Consider the following 10,994-nt stretch of genomic DNA (forward strand, 5'->3'; position numbering starts at 1 on the left):
GATGTGAATCTGAAAACGAATATGAGAAGCTAAGAGTACTATCGTCAGCGAAACAATGTATTGGATAAGAAGTTGCAGACAGGAGATCATTAATAAAAATTATAAAGAGTGTTGGAGATAGTACAGAGCCCTGGGGCACACCAGCATTTATTTTGTGGTTTTCAGACTTAAATCTATCCAATACAACTTGTATTGAACGATTCGAAGGGTAATTAATAATCTAATGAAGGAGAGATTTATGAAAACCGAGAGCACTCATTTTTGATAAAAGACCCTGATGCCAAACCATATCAAATGGTTTTGAAATATCATGTTCAATAATCTTACTTTCTCCAAAGCGATCTAAAGATTCGCACCAATGTTTGATGAAATGAACCATGAGATCACCAGTAGACCTATTGCTAGGAAAGCTATATTGACGGTCCTTAAGAAGCTTTCGATCTTAGAAATGAATCTGCTTTTTGAAGTGAGATTCTTTTGGATGCTCAAGAACTGAGATTTAAACACGAATTTCCAGACTATAAATGCACAAACTCTGCAAAAGTGACACTTTCGTTAAACTCATTAAAAATCTCTCGAGAATTGAAGTGAAAAAAGATTCTGCAACGTGTAGTTTGTAACTGCCACACTAAAGTATCTTCTCAATTTATTTCTTTAAATTAAATTTAATTGGGTGGCGCAACAGTCCGTTGTGAACCAGAGCCTAGTGACTTACAACTCTCAACCTTTCCTGTGTGAGAGCACTGTTGTCAGGAATGGAAGGGACCTACAATTTTAGGCCGAATCCGACCGGCTAATTTGAGAAAGTACTTTTTGATTTGTCAATTCCTCCTTTTGAAGGATTTGTCAATTCCTCGCAAGAGGCAGTACCCGCGAAAATGATTTTTTTTTTTTAAATTAAGGTGGCAACAGCCAGGGATTGAACCCAAGACCCCTTGCATGACAGTCCAACGCACTAACCATCATGTCAACTTATTTTTTTACCTCAATTTATTTTTATGTAATTTTCAGAGAAACTATGTACTTTAATGCACCTATTTTCTTAAATTCAAGACCCAAACATTTTTTTCTCTACCATTTGAAAGTTTAATTGACTCTTTTAAGGTTAAAATATTTTCAAAACATTGGAGCATTTTTAGAATTTGTCTCTAAGCATCAACTCCAACCTAAGAGTAAGCAGACAAGTAACGATAGTAATAATAGCCTCCCAAAAATTGAGTCCGAAAAAAGTACGTAAAACAAGCCCGACAATTGCCAGGGTTTCTGCATCGATATTTTTGTAGCGTTCTTTGCATTTTAATTGATGCCGACAAGAACAGAATATATTATTTTTGAAAAAAAGCTACATTTCAACCTAACACTTCTGCGTGAAACGCACCAAAAACCCCCCTAAAATATTTTATTTTAGCGCTTGAATATGCCATTTTTAGAATCCTGTTGGAATGCTTTCATATGTAGGGAGTTGTCCAAAGTCAATAGTTAAACCATATCTTGCTGGACAACGAAATTTCTTCCATACAAAATATGCATTTCTTAGGGTTCAGTCTCAATCCAACAGATTGTAATTTACCTAAGACGCTCATTAATGTTCTGCTATGGCTATGAATGTCCGACCCGGTGACGACAATAATGTCCATAAAATGTATGCAGTTAGGTATACCACGTAACAACGTTTCAATGGTTTTTTGGAAGATAGCCCCCGCTAGTTTTATGCCAAAAGCTAATCGCTTTACTCTAAATAAGCCTAAATGTGTACTAAGAGTACAAAGGTTTTGGGATTTATGGTCTAATTCTAACTGATTGTACGCATTCGATAGATCCAATTTACTGAACAACTGTGCACCCTGTAGCGAAGCGAAAATCTCCTCGATATCGGTCCAACTTGAGTAATAGAAATAGTGTGATTTAAATTAACAAAACTTGTCGATAAATTCTTCTCTTTTGGGCGGCAAATCGGCTTTAAATGGCCCTTTTTTCCGCATTTTTCACAAGTAGCGTCTCTAAATTTGCAAGTTTGTGACTTGTGTGCTCTCCAGCCACAATGTTTGCATGCATCCCTTTTCTGGTGATTTCCTTTAGATCGCCTGTTGCGTTGAGTCCCGTCACTGTTGTTGCCTTGGACAAAGTTTACCTCAGTTGACATTGAGTTACCCTTGAGTTTCACCTTGTGTATGAGCGCCTTCTTCAATGCCGTGGCTATCGTCAGCAAAATTTCTCAAACAATTTCTTGTTGTTGGCCATTCCCATAATAAATCGGTCACGTACAGCTTCCTCCAAATTGGCAAATTTGCATTTCAGCGCTAATGTTTTAACGCGTGCGTACCATGAATTGACTGATTCATCTGAATTTTTCGATGCGGTGTAAAAATTCAATCGTTCTCGATAAATCAATATCAGTGGCATAAAATGCTCTTCCAACAGCGTGCACAGTTCGTCGTATTTTTTATCGCTTGGCCTTTTTGGGTCACAAAGTGCTCGTAACAGTGAATACGCATGGGTACCGATACTTTTCAACAGCGTTGAATCCATCGATGTCGGTGAAATGCTAAGCGCTCTTTCCATTCAGTAAAACTGTCTGTTTCTGGCGAAACTTCTGTCATTTGAGACGCTTGAAAAATAGTCATCTTTTGTTCGGTTTTTGATGAATCACCGTTTGGCATTCTTATGACTTTTACTTTAATTTTACTTTGCGCGAAAAAAAAATTACTAATCCTGGTCGTTGAGGTGTATTAAAACTTTGATTTTATCATAACATACAATTCAATGTGTGGTGCGTTTATGAATACATTACAACCAGTATTGGCGCATACACGCTTGCGCATACATGACGATTGTGATTTGGCGTCGGTCGTGTGCGTGTATTTTGAATGTGCCGTCGGCCAAATTACAATTGTTAATTGTAGAAAGTTCCGTCGAAAAGTTGATTGAAGCAGTCGAGAATAAACCTGCGCTTTATAAAATAATTTTAAAAGGGTACTCCGACGCGAATGTGAAGAAAAAAAGAGAATAGTCGGCCGGCTGTTGGATATTTTGCGCTAACTATCGGCCGATAAAAAGTCTGCAGTCTGCTTGTGCCCTTAAATACGCTTTACATGTTATATAAATATTTTCAGCATTTTTACGATAAAATTAAAGAACATTTTTTAGCGGTGCTGAAAAACTCGTCGTTTACCCCCCCCCCCCCCCCCAACAGAGAGTCTGCATCCGGCCTTGAATTAGAATGGAAAATTAAAACTCTTTTTCGGTAAGTTTTTAATAAACTGGATTCAAGAAAAAAATTTCAGTCTAACACCCATAAAAATTATATAACATTTTGTATAAAATTATCGTAGTTTTAATAACAATAGACAAAAAAGCAAAACATTATCTTCCTTTAAAAAAACACCCCTGTTAAAGCACATGTATCTTTATAAGGATTGTTTTTTACATTCGCATTATTGCCATACTGTAACAGATTTAATGATTTTGGTAAATATCATGTGTGAAGGAATTTTTCATGGGCGTAGAGAGGTATAGCCCTTACCCTTAAAAATACAACACCATTTGACCACAAATATTTCTATGGACTCTTTTGATTTTTCTCTTTTAATAGCATCAAATAAAAAGGTTTATACTCCAGTTTTATTATATTTAAGGTTAGCCATATCGTTTTGGTGTAAAGAGACATATTGTCAAACAATATCCTTATGTCCATGATTGTGTCACATCGGTTGAAATTAAAAACAAGAGGGCGAAGTTTTTTCTGATGCTATACAACTAGAAAAGAATATCGACTTTAAATATTTTTTTTTTTTAAATAAAAAGAAAACTGAGAACAATAATTGTCACTTCAAATATTTTGCGAATAAAAATGATTTAACCTCTAACAAAATTTATTGTATCATAAAATAACAATATTTTACCAAGAATATAAGCCCAAAAAAAGTACTACACAAAATTAGTAAAGTTTGAGTTCGATTAGATTTGCACAAGAATAAATTAACAAATATTTTATTTAATACAAGGCCCTAGTACTCAACGGACTGTTGTGAAACCCAATTTATTTTATTTATTATAAACGGTGATTTTTTAAGAGCTTGAGAGAGAAGAAAAACGCATAAAATTTGCAAAATCTCATCGATTCTTTATTTGAAACGTTAGATTGGTCCATGACATTTACTTTTTGAAGATAATTTCATTTAAATGTTGACCGCGGCTGCGTCTTAGGTGGTCCATTCGGAAAGTCCAATTTTGGGTAACTTTTTCGAGCATTTCGGCCGGAATAGCCCGAATTTCTTCGCAAATGTTGTCTTCCAAAGCTGGAATAGTTGCCGCCTTATTTGTGTAGACTTTAGACTTGACGTAGCCCCACAAAAAATAGTCAAATCTAATGATCTTGGTGGCCAACTTACCGGTCCATTCCTTGAGATGAATATTGTTCTCCGAAGTTTTCCCTCAAAATGGCCATAGAATCGCGAGCTGTGTGACATGTAGCGCCATCTTGTTGAAACCACATGTCAACCAAGTTCAGTTCTTCCATTTTTGGCAACAAAAAGTTTGTAAGCATTGAACGATAGCGATCGCCATTCACCGTAACGTTGCGTCCAACAGCATCTTTGAAAAAATACGGTCCAATGATTCCACCAGCGTACAAACCACACCAAACAGTGCATTTTTCGGGATGCATGAGCAGTTCTTGAACGGCTTCTGGTTGCTCTTCACTCCAAATGCGGCAATTTTGCTTATTTACGTAGCCATTCAACCAGAAATGAGCCTCATCGCTGAACAAAATTTGTCGATAAAAAAGCAGATTTTCTGCCAACTTTTCTAGGGCCCATTCACTGAAAATTCGACGTTGTGGCAGATCGTTCGGCTTCAGTTCTTGCACGAGCTGTATTTTATACGGTTTTACACCAAGATCTTTGCGTAAAATCTTCCATGTGGTCGAATAACACAAACCCAATTGCTGCGAACGGTGACGAATCGGCAATATTCTCTTCTGTACGCACTGTACGCATTCGTGTAGTTGGTTTAATGTCCAATAAAGTAAACTGAGTGCGAAACTTGGTCACAATCGCATTAATTGTTTGCTCACTTGGTCGATTATGTAGACCATAAATCGGACGTAAAGCGCGAAACACATTTCGAACCGAACACTGATTTTTGTAATAAAATTCAATGATTTGCAAGCTTTGCTCGTAAGCAAGTCTATTCATGATGAAATGTCAAAGCATACTGAGCATCTTTCTCTTTGACACCATGCCTGAAATCCCGCGTGATCTGTCAAATACTAATGCATGAAAATCCTAACCTCAAAAAAATCACCCTTTAGCTGACCCGACAGACTTCGTACTGCCTCAATTGATAAATAAAAGACCTACACGTTTGTATACATTAATTTTAAAACAAACGAAACGTATTGAATAAAAAAGCATTTTTATAAGGTTTAAATACAGTGTTTGTTAATCAATTTAAAGCTTTTTCATAAACTATATTTTTTGTTTTGTTTTGTAGGGTGAAAATAACCAAAGAAGACGGTTTTCCGACACGCGAAGACGCATAATTGTCAATTCGCCAAAGAGGGGAACTCCAAGTTGATTCCGCAAACTTCTAAAGACTGTCCTTGGGATTTATTTATTGTCATCGCGAAGGCCAGACGTACTGGAAATTGTAAGCGTTTAATATCGAATGGTAAATCCGTTGAAATCATCGGTATTCGCGGGATCAAGACATCCTTTCCTTTGTATTTTCCTCTTATGATATTTGCCTCAATGACGTTCATCAGCTTTTTCTCAGCCAATCTTGTTTCATTGCATAGTCGAGGTTGATTAATGTTACGCAGCATGATGACAACCGATCCTACTCTTAACTGCAAATTGTGAGGTGGTATTCCAGGCAGTTCCAATGAATTTAAAAACTCTGTGGGATAGTTGACTATTTCATTCTGGTTCATAACGGTGTCAATTGATTCGAAGTAAACCAACTGTCCTGGTATCTATCAGATGGCATCCGATTCAATGCTATTTTGAACATGTTTATCGAATTGTTATTCTCATGAAGAAACATTTGTATTTTTTGGACAATGGTTCTCTTCACTGTTGGATTGTGAGCACAACGATTATCAACTTCCGCATCTGAATTGACCACAAAATAAATTTGTAAAAATTGATGATCTACATCAGGTAGTGGTAACAGTGCCCCAAGTAAGTGATAAATTTATCTTTGTATCTGTAATTTTTTAAATTTTGTTTTTGTAACACAATATCGTCAATCGTTATACTTTATTCCGTGCTTTGATTTTTATTTATTTATTTTTTCACCTTTGAGCTATAAATTTCCGTGTTCTGAAGTGCGACAGAATGATTATATAGATTGGTTGTCAAACCTAATGTCAAATATTATGGTTGTGTTCAGAAATTCAATTTGTGACAAAACTTAAGATTTATCAAACTTAAAAAAAATAATCTGATACAGTTACAACTGAAGTTAGCTAAAATTCAGTTTCGCGAAGCCGACCAAATAAATTGGAAATCAGTATTACTAAGGGTTTATTACATTTTTTGTCGCGTTCGCGATTCACTTTTGTTTATTTTCGGGACGCGACATTAGATCCTCCAAAGTGCACGCAAAGAATAGAATTATCAGGCTTGATAACTTCAAGTTATTTTTGTATAAAAAATCCGATTGGCAACTTTTTTACTAAAATCGAAAACCTACAGAAAGAGCTAAGAAATGGTTTTTGACTCAAGAATTTCATACTTCTCTATCTTAAACAAAATGTTGTTGTAAAACTTTAAGGAATAACGAAAAACAGGAAATAAGCAATCAAGCCCTTTTACTTCTTATTAACATTGGAAATTAAAATAGGTTTTTTGGCGCCCCATGTCAGTCATTTTGTTTTGGTGACATCTGTCAAACCTTTTGTTTTGTTCGTTTTTCCGTGAACAAGAACTGGGCCTTTCGCAGACTTCAACTTGGCGAATTTTGCATTGGGACTTTGGCCGACACCCGTACAAGATCCAACTGACCCACTAGCTCAAAGTTTATCTGGGCTTTGATTTGTTTGAAACAGGACCGCAATTTTTGTCAATTCATCTTTAATGACGAGGCATATTTTTAGATGAATGGCTCTATTAACAAGCAAACTTGCCGTAAATATTACGTTATCAACCCACGAGAGGTTCACCATGTGGCAATACATGCTCAAAAAGTTAATGAGGCGGTCACCATCAACAGCGAGCGCTACATAACGATGATAACTAAGTTCTTATGGCCCAAATTGAACATTATGGATCTAGACGAGATGGTTCCATCAGGATTGCAGTATCGACAATGTAAAATGTTTTCGGTTTTATTTTAATTTGTAAAATTGTAAAAAATGGAGTAATTTAATTTGAATCCATTATAATCTACCTTAAAATAATTGTAAACTTACTTTTATCTTAGAAAGAATAATTAAGTGAGCGACAAGGGTAAGTAAATTATGATAGCCTTAGTTTTTAAATTGTCTTCTTTATGTAAGACTTGAAAATCTGAGAAATACTGAAATTAAAGTCTATAATAACATTGCTTTGACATTTGCTCAATGTCATAATTATCAACGCAATTCAATTTCATAATATTTCCCTCGTGATGTAAGTTTAGTCATACACAATCTTGTTGAAGCTAATCATGATTTCTTTTTTTTTTAATGTTTTTTGATTCAATATTCAAATTTAAAAGTTTGAAGCACCCTATAAACCTTCCGTTGAAATTTCATAGCACATACATAAGTGTCTGAATGCACTCATTTTAAGTAAGCCATCTATGCTAAAACTACGACAACACAATCTGCAAAATAGTCGGTAATATGTTTTTTAGTAAATACACAAACCTACAAACCTACTGACAAAAATATTATTTTCGTATAAAAATGAAAACCAAAGTTTTCATATACAAAGATTATGCATTCAAAAATAAACAAAAACATCCGTTTATAAACTTAAAATTTAACATTTATTTATCATAAGGCAAATTTTACAGAAAATTGTCTCACCTTTCCTGTACAATTTATTTGAACATACTTCAATCATCTGATTGTTTAATTTGTTTTCTTGCCAACCAGACTATAAACAAAACCATTACCGACGCAATGATTTGAACAGAAACTAATGTCATTTTGTCGATAAAGCAGATTTTAAGTGAATGCTTCAACCTATTTGTGGTTGGTTCTTGTCTTTGAAATATAGTACACTTATGAACATAAATGCATATCGTGATTTTTATTTGTGGTGACCAATGATGCTTTATTAAAATAAAATTTGTGTTTCTTACACAAAAATTCTGAAAACTTTTACCACCATCCTAAAAAAAAATCTGAGAACCATGGATGTTATTAAGAAAAGTCTGAAGTTAGTAAGACCTTAAAAGAATGTTCACACAAAAGTTTACAACAAAATAATGACTTTTTAAAAAGCAGACCAACACTTAATAACATATCCCTATATTAGTAATAATAAAATATAATAAAAAATATAATACAAATTATAGTTTTTGCACAAAAAAAAAATTCATACATAAGTGATATTAGCTTTTAGAACTCATTAACTACAAATTAGTTTAAGTGGCTTGTTGTACAGCCCCAACATTTTATTGAAAATCTTTTTATTAATAGCATGAGCGTACCCACAGATTTTATTAATAAAGTTTGAGTGGGAGAGAGATGTTTTTTTGATGTACTTACAGAAAGGTCTCTAATTTTGAGTTTACTTAAGAGGATATGACTTTTTTAATAAAATTTTATTAAATGATTCCAAAATCTAATGTATAGGTAGAGTTAAGGAGTAAATATCGCAAATTCGAGCTTGCTGGGATCTCGGCAAAACCATTCGTTTTATGAGCAACAAAACTAGAAGAAGTTCAAATGTTGTATACAACTACCTCAAGAACCCAGAGAGGTATGAAAAGGCGGGCGATAGTGAGAGCTGCTTTGAATTCAAGGCTTTCTATCAGCAAAATCAAGGCAGAAACTGCAGTAAATGCTAAAAGATCGACTGTTGCTCGGGTGATACAGAAGGCAGACCATACACGGCACCAAAATATTAAGAAAAAACCACCAGTGAATGCTGCAGCTTACGTCAATTTTGCAGTAAATCATATCAAGTAGAACCGAGCTTGGCATACCGTGTTTTTTTTAAATGAGAAAGAATTTAATTTAGACGGACCTGATTTTTAAGAAAGGAAGAAATCTATCTTGAAAAACGGTACAGCAAAGGTGGCGTTGTAATGGTATGGGAAGCAAACACTTATTACGGGACCGGGGAGCTGATTTTTTAAAGTTCTTAAATGACGGCACTCACTTACGAATCGATTCTGGAACGAAATTTTCCGAAGTATTTTGAATTATTTTGTGGAAAGTGATAGACTTTTCAACATAATGCACCAATACGAATACATAACACACGGACACCAAAAGCATGGGCAAAATGTGAAATGTGGCCCCCATATTCTCCAAAACATGATGTACAGAAAAACTTGTATGAAGATGGCTTTCAAAAAAGTCTACGAAGGAAGACGGAGATACCAAAAAAACCGAAGCAATTTTTGAAGCCATAAAACGGTCTTGGAACCAAATTTCGCTCAACTATATGACATCACTCTATAAAAATAAATTAGGTGGCGCAACAGTCCGTTGACTTACAAATTAGGGGACCTAAAGTTTTAATCCGAACCCGAACTGCTAATTTCATGACAAGAATTACTCTTGGAGAATTTGTCAATTACTAGCAAGTGGCAGTAGCCGTGAAAATACTTTAGATGGCATAGGGAGGGGTCGAACACAAGACCTCTGACATGACAGTTCCAACGCATCAACCATTATTCCACGGGTATTAACGCACCACACCACAGTTTACTTGAAGTAAATAAAACCGGTATTTACCTCAACCATAAGATTTTTTGATATTTTCTTTACTTTAAAGGTCTTACAGACAAATTTAGATCCTGTCTCTATCCATGTGACACAAAAAATAGCTACTTTTTATATGACTGTCTTTGGAAAAACCGTCATTAAACTTGTATTTATCAACTTATTCCAAAAATTATTGTTGCAATATAAACTTAATACATACCTCATTCATTCCACATTGCAGCCTTGTCTGAACATAATCGAGTTGTTGCTGTATTCAAACCCCGTTTAATGTTTTAGACATGATCCCCATCATTGCTCACATCTAAGATTTAAGAATTTGAAAATTATTGTTAAAGTAGATTCTCGTCAATCGTTTTATTTTTCAATTTTCAAGACCAAAAATAACAATAGTTCCCATACAAATTTGTGGACCAAAAATCGGGAAATCGAATTTTCTCAAAAACGACCTGATAGACTTTAAAAAATAAATACATTTTTGAGTTGGTTCAGAAGGGCATCGCCTTTTTTGTTAGAACTAAATAACTCCTTTCCAAAAAAGCAGGAACTTATGCCAACAACACTGATAATTTCCCATTCGTGCCCGTCTGTAGATTTTTCTTAAACTTAAACAAAATATACGTACATATAAAAGAACATTTTGTTTTCTAAAATAACAACTTCTTTGTTTTTATAATGCTTGAGTCGAAAACCTTTTCTAAAAAGTTTTGTTATTTTTAGAATTTTACGTATTTTAGAAAAAATGTGTCAATTTAGTTTAAAAAAAAGGAATAAAAGTTAGTCGAAATATTTTTGATATTATTAAATAAATTTGACTGTCTTTTTTTATTTGAGACATTTTTATTCAAAAACCATTTTTTAACTATTTTAGCAGCATTTTTGTAAAGGGTGATTTTTTTGAGGTTAGGATTTCCATGCATTAGTATTTGACAGATCACGCGTAATTTCAGACATGGTGTCAAAGAGAAAGATGCTCAGTATGCTTTGACTTTTCATCATGAATAGACTTACTCACGAGCAACGCTTGCAAATCATTGAATTTTATTACCAAAATCAGTGTTCGGTTCGAAATGTGTTTCGCGCTTTACGTCCGATTTATGGTCTACAT

At 34.5% G+C, this 10,994-nt stretch overlaps 1 protein-coding gene across 1 annotated transcript; it reads right to left on the reverse strand.

Annotated features, from left to right (window-relative positions):
• Positions 1–5,545: 5,545 nt before the first annotated feature.
• Positions 5,546–5,932, reverse strand: LOC129938531 (uncharacterized). Its single transcript, XM_056046157.1, has one exon. The coding sequence runs from the start codon at positions 5,930–5,932 to the stop codon at positions 5,546–5,548; it is 387 nt and encodes a 128-aa protein (XP_055902132.1).
• Between the last annotated feature and the right edge of the window lie 5,062 nt (positions 5,933–10,994).

The sequence above is a fragment of the Eupeodes corollae genome, chromosome 1 (genome assembly GCF_945859685.1).
Source record: "Eupeodes corollae chromosome 1, idEupCoro1.1, whole genome shotgun sequence".
NCBI lineage: Eukaryota > Metazoa > Arthropoda > Insecta > Diptera > Syrphidae > Eupeodes > Eupeodes corollae.

Excerpts from the sequence above, each read along its gene's own strand:
- LOC129938531 (XM_056046157.1), bottom strand. The coding sequence starts at position 5,932 with ATGAACCAGAATGAAATAGTCAACTATCCCACAGAGTTTTTAAATTCA.